Below are 16,814 nucleotides of genomic sequence, written 5' to 3'. Positions count from 1 at the left end.
ATATATTGTATGTTTTTTCCCATCTATTTTTACATTGGGAATTCCAACACACTAATGATGAGAAAGCTTATTCTAGGTATAATTTAGAATTTGATTATATTTTTGTTTTTAAAGATCCAATTTTCGTAGGTCTCATTTTAAATTTAATAATTGTTACATCAAATTAAACAGAGGAGTGACATGTTATAGAGACGGCGTGTATCAAGTTTTTGTTTGAATTCAGGGGAAAAGTTGGCCAATTTTTTTATATTTTTTATTAAGAATTGACTTTCATGACTTAAGAGAATTATTAAACAGCTAAGTTTTTACAATGTAGATTCATGGATGAGCATGAAAAGGGATTATTTTGTGGATTAGATCAGACTTGATTGATTACTTGAACAATGATGAAGAAGAAAGGTTTTTGTTCTTTCCCAAAAGTGATGGATTGGAACAAAAAGGGAATATATGTACTTGTCTTTTGATGCTAAAGTTTTTCATTACTTCTCCAAATAAGTCTTAATCATTATTGTTATCAAATAATAAATTTTTTTAATTAATAGAAGATTTCATTAAGTAGATGCATCAAAGGAAAAGAATTTGGAATGAACAGCATCGTGTTGTACAAGAAAGTAAGGTAGAGAATCCATCCAAACTCGCAGCACTCTACAGAACTGTTCAAAGATCTATTTACACAGGAGAAAAGAGAAAAATTCAAAACCAGAACAAAAGCTTCAGAATTTCAAGTGCAAGTCTTTTGAGCAGCCTAATCACATGAGCTAGGTTGTAGATTTAATGCCTCCATAGCTTTTACACAATCTGAGGTGATTCAACTGCAGACTTGTTGCAAGGTAAATATACAGCATCTCTAACTGTTACCAACTTCATGGATACAGATGAAAAACTGTGGCCCGAGGAGCACTTGACAGCAATGAAAATTCCTTAAATCGTTCCAAATAAAACACCCTTTTTGCTCCTTTAGATGATTCTTGAAACCAGGGTACATCTGTGGAGATGTTAAAGCATTTTTTTTGGTGGTTCATTTTGAAAACCTCCATTGACAAGAACAATGCTTTTTAACCATGAAAATAAAAGGCCACATGGAGAAAATTATAAAACAGTAAATTTAGAAGTGAGATCCATGGCATGTCCTCTTTGACCCTCTTATTTTCATGATTAAAAGGCATCGAGAGAGCACTTTGTGCTTCCTATCAGGATAAGTGATCCGAACTATTCATTATGGGTGTTTTGTATCTAACTTTTCATATCTGCCAAAACATACTCCCACATATAGCATTGAGGTCTTCCTTAGGAGCAGCATTCTTATATTTAGAGTGGATAAACCATAACTGCTGCTCGATGCTTGAGCCATATCTAATTCAAAGAGGTGATAGTTTCCATCAGAGTTTCACATGATCAAAGAATATCAAGGATATATATAAGAGGAATAAAGTGTACCTGGAGGTTGACTCTTTATGCTAATTAAGTGTTTCTTTCCTTCTCCGAGTCTTAATCACTAGTACTATCAAATGAAAAACATTCTTAATCTTGATTAACCATGATTGAGATTAATCAAGATTAAAGAAATGCCAATTCAAATTCGAAGGTCGGCATGGATTGGACTACAAAAAATGATCAGTTGCCATGATTCATGACTCATGATATATCCACCTGATCTTGGACAAATAGCCACCAAGCTCTTCAAGTGAACAAATACCCATAACCTGAATATCATCAAATGGACATTCTCTCTGTCCACTATACCATCGTAAGTGTCAACTTTTCTCTACTTGTATGATATGACTTCATTTTGCTGCTGTACATGAACTGATTTATTGTATTTCATCGATGGGTTCTTTTGTGTTATTTAATTACTAAGGAGAATCCTCCTCCCTTTGAAGGTTTGAAGGATTGGATTCAAGGCATTTTGATGGAAATGAACTTATGTGGCATTCATATCACATAATTCAAATCATAAAATTTTGGATAAACGTGAAACAATAACCTATCAAACTCCTCTCTTGGAAAAATATCCATCTGAATGGAAATGAACCGCGTCCAGAAATTCACTTTTTGCTCAGTTGTCTCTTAAATGTGCTAAATTTAGGGTTCTAAATGGAAGGATTGAAGAAACAGAGGAACTAATGAGAGCCCAAAGTATCCAAACCCTCAGCTGGAGTTTGCTGAAGGCTGAAGCCAATTCCAACTGATTCAGGCTTGGTGTAGTATGTTAATTGGAGTCATTCCATTCAATCTGAGCCCATACCCAGAATGGAGACATTAAATGATAGTGTTACGAATACAATGTTGCAGCGATATAAGCTTTGTCCCTGAAGCTGTACATTTGGGTCTTCTTGCTGCAATTGCTCTGTCCCAAAGTTGTATGTTGTGGTCTTCTGGAAGGGTGTGATTTTTGTGTCTCCTAATTGTTCTAAAATGGTAACAATTTGAGCGATATGTTGTGTATGACATGGTGTCAAGATTGGACGCGGAAGAATGTGATCCATTTGCTTAACGTTGTTCCAAATTGAGTGAATCTTTATCTTTTTCTTGGACATTTGGTTCAGTCCACAAGTCAAGCCCTCTAATATTGCCTTTTTTGTATCCACGCCATCCATGCTTCCCCATTCTAGGAATGTGATCGTGCCTATCTCAAGCAGTCCCCATAACCATCAAGTCTTTTTTTCTAAATGTCCTCATTTTCCTACACAAATTAAAATTTGAATCATTGCATTGTTGATGAGTGAGGAGAGACTTACAGATACACAATTGAGGGTAAATCAGTGTGACTCCTTGATCTTCCTCTCTTATGTTAATTGAGTATATTTGCATATCTAACGATCATCTATATATAAACCCAATGGCTTTAAGTTGGTTTGGATTTGCATTATTAAAGACAAAATCATTACGAAATGACCATATGGTATAATAGGTGAAAATGTTCAAGAACCACTTAAACGTAGATTTATCTAGTCCAAAGTAAAGAAAATAAAGGCAAAGTTTTATTTTTGGATGAATAAAAATAAAGGCAAATAAAGCAAAGTTGCAAAAGATTATTGTGATGGATATGGACCCCTTTGAAGGCCTAGTAGTCTAGAAGCCTTGATGCATCTACTCCATTCGCATTCCATAAGCACATGCCAAAGTGTCTCCTCACATTTGGCATATGGACTACAATCAGGTTGAATTGTTGTCCATTGACCAATCAGGGTGAATGGGTAATTTTCATAAGAAGATCCACCAAGCTTTATTGGAGTCACTACAAATAGCATACTTCTGATTAAAAAATCTATTGTAAGCAAGTTTAGTGGTGGAGCAACCATTCACAAAAAATTTTTGAAACTCAACAGTCTAGGTCCCTATTAAGAGAGATATAATCAATGGCTAATCGAGATAGAGTTAAGAAAGATGACCTGATTTCTTTTGTCAATGAAGATATTTGTTGAATCACCTTGGCTAAACAAATGTTCTTAGGTTGGAAATGGGAGTTGAAGTCACCGATGGTATGGTCATGTGTTGATTCCACCTAGAGATCAAACCAAAAAGGAAGTAGTTTGTTCATTTTCCACTTCCCTAAACATCAATCTTGCAAGATCTGGAATAAGTTTTCTCAACTCATTCCAAACAAGAAAGGGAGCCATTTTTTTGAGAAATGTTAAGATCAAAAATATAGGTCTTTGGAAAGTACTTGGCTTTAAGACAGTTAGCCCACATAGATTCAAGTTTGTTAATCAGTCTCCACCCTTGCTCAAGAAACAGAGCACGATTAACATACCTCAAGTTTTTTGAACCCTAAGCCCTTATTCTCTTTAGGCATACAACACTTATCCCAAGCTAAAGTGTGAAGTCTTTTTTACCAAAAAAAAAAGTGTGAAGTCTTTACCTAAATCATTATGCCCCAGTCAAAACCTGTGACACAAAGAACCTATTTTTCTGCAGACTTCTTTGAAAAACAATGAGTATTGCATGTAATAAATAGGCAGAGCAACAAACACATATTGCACAATAATTTGTCTCTTAGCATAAGATAAAGAGCTAGCTTTCCAGCCACTCGAATTTTCTCTGCATTTTTGTTAGGAGAGGTTGCAAATCCTTGATTCTAGATCTAAAATGGAAAAGGTTAGTGCCAAGGTGGAAACTTTTTTGCCAAACTACTTAATTTTCAGCCTATATGCTATAAGTTTTTATTTTTCTGTTTCCATAAAAAAAAAATTTCTTGGAATCCATTTGGGACTGATTTTTAGTTGAAAAATAGATGGGAAAAAAAAACACATTATTTATAATGGACATACATAATGGAATTGTAGGCCCAAGATTCATTCTATTGATTCTTGTGTAAAACCAGAAAGAAGTCAAATGCATTTGAAAGGTATTATAATAAAAGTACATTCTTTTAATGAAACCCTAGCTTTTCTATTTTATTTCGTTTCAAACCCTTCCCAAATCTATTCACAACTCTGTCATGGGTCGTCTTCCTTGAAGCTTCTCAAAATCTGCTTCTTATATATCTATTAGTTGATGAATCTCTATAAGTTTCTTCATAGTCCAAAACATGCTCTCTCCCTATACATTTATCAATTGAGGATCTCTCCAGTTTTCCTTTTTTTTTTTTTCAATTTCATTTTGATTTTGATTTTTTTCATTAATTTGAATCCTTTGCATTTGTCCCCTCGTCCCTTGCTAAAAAAAAAAAAACCACTTCAAACTTATCACTCAACCTCTTTTTGTTAAATGGGATAAATAATACAGTGGAAAATATATAAAAAAAGTTCACATCAGGTCCAAGATTTCATTTGTTGCAAGTAGAAAAATCTTAGAGAATATGGAGAGCAAGAAGAGACTTTAGCAACTAGTTCACACTTGCAAGGTAGGTGAATAAATATTTCCCGTTGATTCAGATGTTTAACCTCGAACAGAACAAACGAATTATGGTTACTTATGGCAAGCAAGCCTAAATGGCTTTTGATCTCAGTTCTTGAGTGTGGGGGAGTGTGCTACACAGATTTAAACCCTAAACCCTAAGGCGAACAGAAACGGATCACCTGGGTAACTGGGATTCTTTCTTCTCAATCTATGCATTAAACCGCCATTAACAAGCGTTTCCTTATTACTGTCTGTATTCAGAGGAGGAACTAACAATTCGATCTACTACTTTTTCTTCTGTTTTGAACCAAAACTGGAACCTAAAAATGAAATCCAGATTGGCACTCTAAATCCTAAATGCACCTCTTCTAGTCTCTGACCAAAATCATCGCCACCACCGCTCATTTCTCAAAATTTCATGAACAAACACTCTAGGTACTTACTAGATAGAGAGAGAGAAGATCGGCTGTTCTCTTGAAGACGCTACCGGATACATCTTAGCATGTTGATGAGGAAATGGAAGAGATAGTTCTCTCGATGGAGTAGATCTTGATGAACCATCCGTTCCAGAATCAAGTCCCTTGGGAGGAGATCACTATAGTACAGCAAAGTGGTGATGGAGGCCGCAGGGCGATCAACCAGTGATACTAAAAGCCTTATCAGTGAGCGGAACATCAAAGGACCAAGAGACTGCAAAACAAGAAACACAAGAATCCATCAAACAGAACTTTGATACCCACAAAAGATCAAGAAAGAAAAAGAGAGAGAAATCAAAGTTACCATGACTTTGATGATCAGAGTGCTGAAAGAGAAAAGGAATCATTGCGTCGAGGAACCAAGCATTGGCATGGTTGTGTATCGAGAGAAAGAGGACAAGAATTTGTGGTTATGAGCTATTGAATTGGAGCTTGAAGGAGGTTTCAATTTTCCAACTGCCAATCCTCAGCTGATTTTCAGACCTACCCGTCCAAGCATATCTGCTTATCTACCAGAATGATCAGCTGCTACCAATTGAACAGAAGGCCAGAAGAAGGGTCATGTGCTGCAACTCTAGGAACCATGCAAAGTTATTTGTGACCACATCGACATGTTTTGTGGTAAATTTTCCACTGGGATTTTCTTTTTCTATTGCTCACATAGAATTATAATATTCAAAATTATTAGAAATTTACCAAAATTCAAATGACAAATTTGTCCATTTGCATATTATTTGGGATTTATAATGTGTACATATATACATTATGCTGAGCCTGCGTCGCCATGGATTTTTTTCAGATTCATTTAATGTTTTTGTGACTTTTCACCTGCTCTTAATTTTATAAAAAAGAAATATTAATTTTTAATTAATACTTGATAACTTTGTTTAAATACCAATGATAGAAATTTTGTACTCGTTGCCCCTCCAATGTTAAATTCTAACGTGGTCCTGACATAATCATGATCCTAAACCATCTTAAGCAACACTTTTTTTATTTCAATTTAAAGCAAATTGCACAGACACCCAAAAAATGGAGCCTTAAAGCACTGACACTCCACTTTATATTTCAAAAGCACAAAGACTCCAAAATTGATTTTTCATTGAATATATTTGTCAAATTTATCACTGAAAACAATTAAATCACTGTTTCAAAAATATCCTTAAAATAAACATTGTCTGAAAAGTTTAGGGTCACGTGCTGAGTTAAACATATCCAATGAAAATTCAATTTTAGGGTGACTGTGCTTTTTAAACATCAAGTGGGGGGTATCAGTGCTTTAAGGTCTCAATTTTAGGGTACCAATGCAATTTGCTCTTCAAATTTAAGAATGATGCAATTAGGGACTTAGGGTTTAATGAATTATAGTAACAATTTACAAGATTATCATTGGTATCAATAACTGTATCAAATTAAATATGGTTTTTTTTATTGTATCTTATCGACTTTAGGAACAGTGCGATTTTATATGGTCAATTTCTGTAATGATATTTGGTTCCGAGATCTAGGGGTGCAAGTTTGGCCCTGGCAACCATGATTTTAGCCCTGATTTTGACCATGATTCTGGCCCTGATTTTGACCCTAATTCTAGTCCTGATTCTGACCCTGATTCTGGCCTTGATATTGACCCTAATCTTGGCCTTGATCTAGGCCCATGATTTTGGCCCTGATATAAGTCTAAACCTTCCACCCATATGAAGATGAATTAATTTTAATCCACATGGGTAAATACTTGACACGTGTCAAATTTTAAATAATGATCATGTTTTGTAAAAGATTAATAAAAATAAATTATATCCTCATTACCAATATTGTAAGCATCCGTTTGATTTTGGCCCGATCCTTACCCTAATTTTGGCTCTAGTCTTAATGTTAATTTGACCCTAATCATGTACTAGATTTTTACCATAATCTTCATATTAACATTGATATAACTATAAGTCTCGACTATGACCTTCAGTCATTTTGATAATATTAGACTATGAGTTCACTTTTTATATTATTTTTCAGATAATTTTTATTTTTCGAACCAAGTCACTTTAGTTCCCAAAAATCATTGATTTTTTTTCTTTTTTACTAAGGCAAGATAATATATTATAAATAATAAAAGCTAGTATATAGAGAATTAATATCTAACAAATCTACACCCCAACTTCTCATCATGAATATTGACATCTTTTTTTTTTTTTTTTGTCTCTAATTTGATATTTTAGAAAGAAAAAAAAAAAAAACTTGTTTATGACAAATAGGTAACTAAACTATAATTTTTTTTTTTTTTGTTACAACTATAATTTTTTTTTTTTTTTGGTTTGCCAACCCCGATTTATAAACCGGTGGTTCGACCGGCGTCGCACACCTGGCTATGGTGGGTGAGTCTCCCAACGGGAATTTTTGGATTCGATACCCGAACCTTGCTTAAGCGAACCAAGTTGCTTACCACCTGGACCAACCCTCGTTGGTAACTATAATTTTCTTTAACTACGGAAAAAAAATACTAAATTATCGTTGATTTACTTGTTAACAAAGTTTTGAATATTAATTTCTTTTTTGTTGAATAAGAATATTAATGGGAGAGGTTTTCAATATCAATCACCAAAGCAATGAGATACTTTCAGAGCCCAATATAGAATTGTGGAGTGTGAATTTATTTATGCTTAAAGCAACACTATCAACTTATTAATTATTTTATCATTTGTATGAGCTTGAATCATCTTATATTTATGCGAATTTTATTTTTAGTTTACTTGTGAAGTTGTGATACCATATATTTTTTTATTTTTTATTTTTTATATAAGTTTACATTTGATATTTTAGGTCCAAAAATAAGACCAATTAAGGCTAGGGCCAAGATATGGTCAATCAGGGACAGGGACAAGCCTAATTAGGATCACGGCTAATTAGAGCTAGGGACATGGCCAATCAGGGTCAGGGCCAATTAAGGCTAGGGACAGGGCCAACCCATCCCTACCCTGCCCAATTAGGGCTAATTAAGGCGGGAATGGGCTTGGCTTGACCTGTATAAGGCTAGGGTCAGCGCGAATGGGATCAGATTAAAACATATTGAGTTGCGTTTGGGATTGCAAAACCCCGGTCCAGTTGCAGCCCTAGGCGGTATCAGTCAAAGACGAATACTAAAACGTTTCCGATTTCTAAACGTTCTAAGCGTTTCCACCGTAGCTTTTTGCCGTCTATATTTTTTTTGCTGTCTATATAAGGAGTGCCTAAGTTTAACGCAAACGTTCTTCACAAGACGAATTAGAATAACAGGTTTCCTTGGTGGGTTCGAGGTTAGGGCATCTTCTTCTTCAGACTTTCTCCCGCGCAACCTCAATCCAATCCAGCCATGTCTTCCAAGCAAGGTAATTCCTTTCTTCTGCGATCGCAGATCTTCTTTGCCTTCCGATAACGGGGCTTAGTTTTGTAATTAAAGAGTATCGAACGTGAAATCCTCTTATTTTGTGATGTTTCAGGTGGAAAGGCCAAGCCTTTGAAGCAACCTAAAGCTGACAAGAAGGAATACGACGAGGTATTAGTTATGTTACTATAGTATAAAAAAATTTCGCTGTTAGGTAGAGTTATTCCGTTCGTCTTCACTTTCATGCTGTGTTTTTTATCCTGTAAAGCGATTTCCTATGATTTCCTCAAGATCTTGATATCTTTATCATTAATTCAAGGTTGATCTGGGGCACCCTGCGTAATTCTGACTTCTTATATTACCTTTAGCTAATGGCTGATATGTTTTGAGTACCATAGGTAGACTGACTGTTTCTTCGTTTAAAGCTTACCTTTTAGCCCCCAAATTACAAGAAAATGATTGAATTTCTGAATAGATCGTTCCGATCTATTTCCATCTCCCTTTTTTCAAATCCTGATTTGCGCGATAATTTTCTGCGCCGGGGATTTGGTTGGAACAGAAGGAAAGTAAATAATTTGGACTGCCTTTTGTGCGTATGTGCCTCTGTGACTGTTTCTTACTTTGTGGTTGTGGATATCCCATTGAGTTAGTCTATGTGCTTTTTAAAATAGCAGGAACGTGGAGCTTTTTGTACATAATTTTAGTTGTGGAAATCTAGGATCCAGTGGGTCGGGCAGAGGGGGTGGGGGCAGTTGTTGAGATATCTGTTAGCTGTCTTCACCAACTGTTACTATCACTTTGAATTACAGTATCAGTATTTTCAAGCCTTTTAGCTTATCACTTCTGTCATCCTTTTGTGTATGGATCCATCTGGTTGGCATACACAATTGTGTATTAAGTATGCTAATCTCCTTTTATATTGCTATATTAGCAGTATGTTGACACTTTTAAAACTTAATGTTACTCACCGCTTTCCACAGAAAGAAACCCTTCCACTTACATACTATAATAGTTATCGTCTACATTTCTTTGTAAATCAATATTGAGCTTAATATCAAGCACTTCGTTTGGTAGCAAAGCAGGGTTTTGAAACCCAAAATAGTTAATAAAGTTTGAATTGCCAGTGAAAAATATAATATTGTAGCACTCATATACACAGCCAAAACACAGTTCAAGCTTGCCTCAAAGAAGACATGTGATTCTATCAGCTGCACTCCTTCATCTGTTACATAATAGAAATTATTGATGAAATCATCGAGAATTGTGCTAACTACTTGCTTGCTGAAAACTCAAAGACAAATAACCACTTGTTGATGACACAACCTAAGACTTAACATTAATGAGACTCTAAATTTTAGACTAATTCTATAATTTTGTATTTCTTACTGCCCTTGTTATTGGGGCAATCATGGCACGTTGGCTTTCCTTGTGAGAGAATTGATAGCTGCTAGAGGGGTTGAGAGGTGTTTGCTTGGGATAAGGTCGTAGGGTCTTGTGTAAGGGTGTCAATTTTAGTACTGAAATTGCCTGCATAAAACCATAGCATACTGAACTGTCTCAAAAATAGCATACTATTTTTGGAAGCGATATCAGATGGAGTATGGTACAGAAACAGGTTTTGGTTTGAACCTTTCAGTCTATGCTGGAACTGTACTTCATATACCCTTTAGGGGCCTATATTTACAAACATATTTACGCTTACCCTTTAATTGAAACAAAGAAGTACATGAATAGGTGATTTGATGCCTTTAATTGGAACAAAGAAGTACATGAATAGGTGATTTGATGCCTTATATATACCATTTAGAGGTATATCTTTTGTACTGTGCCGTGGTGGTACAGAAAGGGTTGGACAAAAGTAGATCTTATGCTGTATTATATAGTATCCTATAGTTTCAGCTTTGGATAAGCATTTCCTATACTGTACCTCTTGAAACCATTAATCTCCTTACCCCATAAATATCCTGTAGCAAAAGCCATAAGAATCAAAATTGACAATTTTTCATACTAAAACCAGTTCTCAATATCATAGATCTGGGTTCACGATTAGCACAAAAACTTGGCCTTCTTGTGAGGAGACATATCTTCTATTTGCATCATTAACCATTCAAACTCAGCCTCCAGTTTTTGGTACGAGCTTCAAATTCCTAGAGTTGCTTTCACCACACAAACGCCGGCTCACAACAGGAAGATCCTTTTTGGGATCTGATGAAGGGGCATTCTGTTTAGTTTGTTACTTGGAACTTATGTGAGCTCATCTCTGATTGATGTTGGATAATTTAGCAAATTGCTTTACAGCTTATTAAGCTGGTTACATAGATTATAAAGGTGATTTAGTAAGGATAGATATTAATAATTTTCATCTTTAATTAGAAAATGATTCTCTTCCGAATTTGGTCCATTGATCCAGTGAGCTTCAAACTGAAAATGGTGGAGTAAAAGGTCAAGTTTTCTAGTTTATATAATCGGGGACTCTTTGGTCACTCTATATAAGAACATTTCACATGGCGGTAAATGTCATAAGAATGTTTCACATGCCAGTAAATGTATCATACTCTAGTGTTGCTGGGGGTATTTGTCATCCCAATTGCTTTTAGATGGGCTTGGCAACGTGAGGCTGTTTACGGTTTAGTCACATGTCATATGTCACATGTGGTTTTGGAGTCAATATTTAGACGGTATAAATCCGTTCTGTTATTATATGTGAAATTCTTTTCTGGCTTTTGATGCATTTAGTAATCCAAAAGGTGTGTCTCTATTCTCTCTTATAGGATGGCGTAGCTGCCCTATGCCCTATTTAACTTTCTTTTACACTTTTTTTAATGTTTTCTGATGCAGATCGACATGGCAAATATTCAGAAGAAGAAAGATGAGGAAAAGGTTCTTCCTTCCCATTTACCCTCTTTTCCTCCCCCTTTCCATTGGCTCTCGTTTGTCATAGACTAATTCTAAACCTGTTTCCTTTGGTCAGGCACTCAAGGAGCTGAGAGCCAAGGCCCAAAAGGGGGCTCTTGGAGGTACAGGATTGAAGAAAAGTGGGAAAAAATGAGTGGTTGGTGCCGTAACAACTTCTGAATTTATGCTATTGTGCAAAACGATATCATGTTCTGTACCAGTAACAGACTTCTGTTGAAGCAGGGATTGAACTCTAACTATATAGTGGACAGCCAAAACTCCGGAGAGTTTTTTTTTCATGTAAACTGAATGTTCTTGAATTCTCGTTCCAAAAACGAAAACCTCTTGAATTCCATCCTGCTCTGCTCTCTTTACACGCTTGTTAATTGGTATTTTTGCATGCATGAATTTGGTTACTACTTGGAATATTTTTAGTTAACGTTGGAATATTGCCAACTATCGTGCTGCTGACACGATACCTCTGTATGGAGTAATACTGCTTTTGGCTGTTGGAGTTGCACTTGTTTTACAAGTTACCACGGTCCTCTAACCTAGCCATCTAAGTTAGCTAGGATTAGATTTACAGATGCACCGAAGAGTATTCTAAGGGAAGAAACCATGACTATGGAGTTGGGGGGGGGGGGGTTGGGTGGGTGGGGGGGGGGGGGGGGGGGTGGGGACCTGGATCACCTTCTTTACTGGATTTTTTACTCAGAAGTCAGAATTGATTGTTATTTAGTGGGGGATTTTCTCAACGCAAATGATCCTTTTTGACCCGTTTGCGGAACAAGTGCAGCTTCAGCACAAAAATTAAGTTCACTGATGCGTGCAAAATGTGACTAATAAAAGGCTAAACCACATCGCTAATAGTAGTTTCATGGAGGTACTGCTGAGTGCTGAGACACCATCTCCAGGTGTATGTGGAGCAGGAATTGAGTGATTAGATTCGCATTGTAAACATCAACAGCACTGGAAGCATCCAGCATGAGCTGCCGGCTTCAAAACTGATTTCAAACTGGGTCGGTTGAAGTGTTACGAATCAGTGCCCGTGTTCCATATAGGAATAGCATCTAAGACTTGAACAGATCTTCCAAAAGCTACTAAGTAGCCCAAGATGACTGGTTCAATTAGGTGGTAATAGTGTGCAGGCTGTAAAGTCATGCATGCCCTGCACGCTGCCATATCTTCACTTTTTGCCAATTGACACCCTTTTCCCATGACAGGGCCAGAGGCGCTACCCCCACGCCTACGGCAGGATACTCTCTACTCTCTACTAACCAGCTGATACGTTGCCAACAATGAGAACACCAGAAGGCAGCCATTACACTAACCGTTCATAGGTGATCATGTTGCTGTTTATGTCTTCGTACTGTTCTTGCTCTATAATGGACAATCTAAATTACTTCGCATTCTATGATCATAGTGCAAAGAATATCGACCTGAACTTCACACTTCACAGGATGGCTCAATAGGCTTTACCCAAAAAAAAAAAAAAAAAAGGCTCAATAGGCAAGGAATGCAGTAATTAAAATGTACTCAACATGTATGATGGATTTTTAACATGTGGTTCATACCCATGGCCAACGTGAACTAAATAAAGTAAATGATCAGATAATAGATTTATTAAAAAAAAAAAAAAAAAAAAAAAAAAAAAAAAACTGTTTAAACAATCTTGAGCCTGAGATCAGTGAATCAAATCGATCCTCAGGCTTCCAACAATTCTGGTTTATGGACCACAATTAATTTCAATTGTACTTGTACACTTGGCTTTAAGCCTTTAAGTTTCACAGACCGCTCTTGTGGTCCTATATCCAGTGGAAATCTTAGAACAAGAGTTGCCAGCTGAGAGTACAAAATGGGATAGTGGACAAAATACAAAATAGAGGGTATTAAAATTTAAGAGCATGCTACTAAAGCTACATATCACGCACAGAAACAAGAGCAAACGGACTACAAATGAAAACGTGCCTTTGCTGTTCTGAGAAAGTTCCCCTATGATTCATTCAATTTGGGGTTCTGGGTTTCTCCTTTTTCCTTTTTCGAAGAGAAAAGAAGGGGGGGGGGGGGTTTGCAGCTCAAGTTTTAGCTTTAGTTGGACGCTTTCGAGCAAGTGACAGTCTGGACCTTTTCAATCCTCTGTTTTCTTCCTCACTGTCTTCACTATCCAACACTATCACCGCCTCAGTTACTGGTGAAATGTCCTCTTCCTGTTGTTTGATGCAGCTATTTACAAATTTTGCTTCATGATGTTGGTGTTGTCCATTTGAATTAAAAGTGTGTGACGTTGACTTGGGTGAAATTCCATTCCTTTGAGAATGTGGAGGCAACAAGACCTGATTCTCCTCCTCCTCATCATCTCTTCTCCTGAGTGAGCCTAAAGATTCGAGTGACACATTGGCACCTGCATTATACACTTGCTTTGGACAAACATTTATGGTAGCGTTACTCACCTTTATATTCTGATCTCCATTATCCTGTTCATCACAATTAGCACATTGCGGCTCTGGCTGTGGGTTGGAAGGATTCAGTGGACTAAGTCCTTCAGATTGGGAGTGAGAAACTAATAATCTGTGAACAGGTTCCATGTTTTCCTTATCATCGTCCATCCTATTCTTTGAACCCGAAGAATTCAGAGATGTACCCTGACTGATTTTACCCAACTTCTTACAAATCTTAGTGATGCCACTATCTGCTCCTTTCCGATCATGATGAGATTTTTCATCAAGGTTATCAACTTGTGGCATCTCCAAAGGCTCGGATAAAGCTGCACAATGGTTCTTGGAGGGTAACTGCTGATCAATTGACAATCTATTGCTGTCATAAGCATCCCTTCTTTGGGATAGACCTGAAGATTCCAGAGACAACTTTCGACGGATCCCACATGGCTTCCTAAAAATTCCTTTTTCACTCCCATTTTCTCCTTCGGTGACCTGATCCTTGCGGGGCTTGTGAACATCATGGTCAACAGCCTGTGAATGAAAATTCGATAGATTAGATGGGATACTAGAAAGGCTCTTAAGTTTGGGAGTGATAATTGTTATGTTACCATTGCAGCCTCCTTTTTATCAGCAGCTATCTGCTGGGATAGGCCCGAAGATTGCAGGGATAACTTCCAGCAGACCTGCAATTTCTTATGGCTGAGGCTAGACTCATTAACCATTGATTTGCACTCTGTCTCTGATCCTTCAGCTTGTATCTGTTATAAATTAGATAAGAGTAAATGCCAACAGGATATAACCTGAAAAAAGCAAACCATCCAACCAAATGCAACTGCTTACTGTGCTTGGGTTTGTGTTACATGACATGCTTCCACTACCAACACCATGACTATGATTCATGCTACTTCCAGCCATTGCAAACTGCTCTGTCATAGACCGTGCTTTTTGGTCAAATGCTTGCCTATTATATTTGTACTCCCTGCTCTGCATATTTATGCAAGCAATACCAATCAATGGCCCTCTTAGTCTTTAATAGTTCAATTACAACTCATTTAGCTAAAGCATAACCAAAGAATCACATATATCATGTACGCTTACTGCTTCACACATTAGGCCATCATCGGGGTTGGGCTCACTCAGCAGCAAACCAAGGCTTGTTAGCACAGTTGAAATGTTCAGAGATGGTTGCCATGCACCCTGCAAAGATTGTAACTTAGATCATGTCCTAGATATTCAAATAACATTAAAGCTCCCAACTATCCACTACTCCCTGATAAAATAATTCCAAACCACTGTCCGTTCACATTTTACTACTCTAAATTAAAAGATGGAGTTAGATCCCTTCCTCAAATATATTCAGTTTAGTAACCAGGAAATAAGTATTGTGTTACAAATCAAGGTTCCCCAAGGTATCGATCAACATACAATATTTGACAAGGAGAATCGCTATCTATTTCTTCACTGCAGTAAACTAGTAAATCTGAAGTCATGTAAGGCAAAACACATGACAGATACAAGAAACTTTGGTGAATGCCATTCTTACTACACAACAGAACTGTTGACCCTTCCTAAAAAGTAAATGTCGATCATCTTTTCTGTCGCATCTCTGATTATAGTTAACTATATATAGTGGATTAGAACTTTCAAGAATACCACCTCACTTCAAAGTTGAAATAAGCATAATATGTAAGTTTCTACTGCAAATAAAGTCCCAAAAAGAAACCACTAGAATTGATCATGTATAACTGTAGCAATGATTATGTTGAGAAAATAGATAGGAAAAAGTTCACAGAGGAATCACAAAGATATATAAGTAACTTCTATGGGCAATAGGTCCAGTAAAACTTTCATCACAAGGCAATGAACAAGCAAGAAAATAAAAGACAGGGATTGACGTTATACGAAAAAGACCTCCATTTGACAGAATATTAGAAGAACGTGAACAACGTGGAGTTGGAATTGTCCACATTCATATTGGGTTAAATTAAACAAAGACGTAACTCAAAACAGTAAAGAAGAAAGCATCAGAAAGAATCACCAGGGACGGGAATAGAATTAGCATTGGCACTTCACGTTGGCATTTTCCAGAATAACTTAAAGGCAAACAATGGACTAGCCAATAATTTTTTTTCATCAAAATCTTCTGGCAATCTAAAACTTAGCAAAGGTTCCAATATTCCACTGATGCTACCTTGGGAGGAAGATTAAGAATATCCAAGCAAATCCTTCCACCATTGTCGATATTGGGATGGTAGACGGGCGTCGCGAAAGTCACAATGGGAGGCTGAAACGGATATCTGCAACCGGATAGGAGGTAATAAAAGCCTTGAGCCATGATCTAGAACGGAGAAGAGAATATCCCAGTAGCGAGAGTAAGAGAGTAAGAGAATCGGTAAGTGGCAAAGTGAATCGAAAACGGACCTGTCGGGTATTAGAATCTTGACGTTGAAAACCCCTTTGGCGTAAACGGTTCCTTCGGGGCCATCGATCTCTGAGGCAACGAATAAGCAAACCAAATGGATATCATAGAATTGAGACTCATAAAGTAATCTATCTGTATAATAGAAGATGCAGATTGGAAACTTACGGGCATCAATGGTTGACAAGTTGGAAGAATCGGAATTAGCGGAAAGCAGCGGAAGGGAGACTCCGGGAGGAGGATCAGTGAGAAGAAGTTTGAGCTCCTTTTGCATTCGCAAGCTGAGCCTTGCTGCCTGTGCCATTCCTCTCTCCCTCTTCTCTGATTGAGTCGCTAGTTCGCTACTGCAAGTCAAGTCGATGCCTTCTTGGTTTTTGCTTTCGGGAATG

At 37.0% G+C, this 16,814-nt stretch overlaps 1 protein-coding gene and 2 long non-coding RNA genes across 4 annotated transcripts; 1 reads left to right on the top strand and 2 right to left on the bottom strand.

Moving 5' to 3' along the window:
• Nucleotides 1-1,375: 1,375 nt before the first annotated feature.
• On the bottom strand, nt 1,376-5,853 carry LOC149024958 (uncharacterized). Of its 2 annotated transcripts, XR_016171681.1 has the most exons (3): nt 5,623-5,783; nt 5,286-5,532; nt 1,376-3,505 (listed from the first exon to the last, which is right to left on the bottom strand). It is a non-coding gene; the product is annotated as an uncharacterized LOC149024958 (long non-coding RNA). The 2 variants fall into 2 exon arrangements; XR_016171680.1 differs by lacking the exon at nt 1,376-3,505 and having other exon boundaries at nt 4,557-5,532; nt 5,623-5,853.
• Nucleotides 5,854-8,545: 2,692 nt separating this feature from the next.
• On the top strand, nt 8,546-11,923 carry LOC149024957 (uncharacterized). Its single transcript, XR_016171679.1, has 4 exons — nt 8,546-8,677; nt 8,789-8,844; nt 11,512-11,553; nt 11,645-11,923. It is a non-coding gene; the product is annotated as an uncharacterized LOC149024957 (long non-coding RNA).
• Nucleotides 11,924-13,628: 1,705 nt separating this feature from the next.
• Nucleotides 13,629-16,814, bottom strand: LOC149024956 (uncharacterized). The gene is made up of 7 exons (XM_089143037.1): nt 16,594-16,814; nt 16,428-16,497; nt 16,198-16,303; nt 15,105-15,203; nt 14,847-14,990; nt 14,615-14,764; nt 13,629-14,537 (listed from the first exon to the last, which is right to left on the bottom strand). The coding sequence occupies exons 1-7, from the start codon at nt 16,727-16,729 to the stop codon at nt 13,644-13,646; spliced, it is 1,599 nt and encodes a 532-aa protein (XP_088999163.1). The 5' UTR covers nt 16,730-16,814; the 3' UTR covers nt 13,629-13,643.

The sequence above is a fragment of the Hakea prostrata genome, chromosome 2, assembly GCF_041222555.1.
Source record: "Hakea prostrata isolate BN-2017 chromosome 2, UWA_Hpros_2, whole genome shotgun sequence".
In the NCBI taxonomy this organism is placed as follows: Eukaryota; Viridiplantae; Streptophyta; class Magnoliopsida; order Proteales; family Proteaceae; genus Hakea; species Hakea prostrata.
Note: the sequence above shows the minus strand (reverse complement) of the source record. Positions and strands in the feature narration are given on the sequence as shown.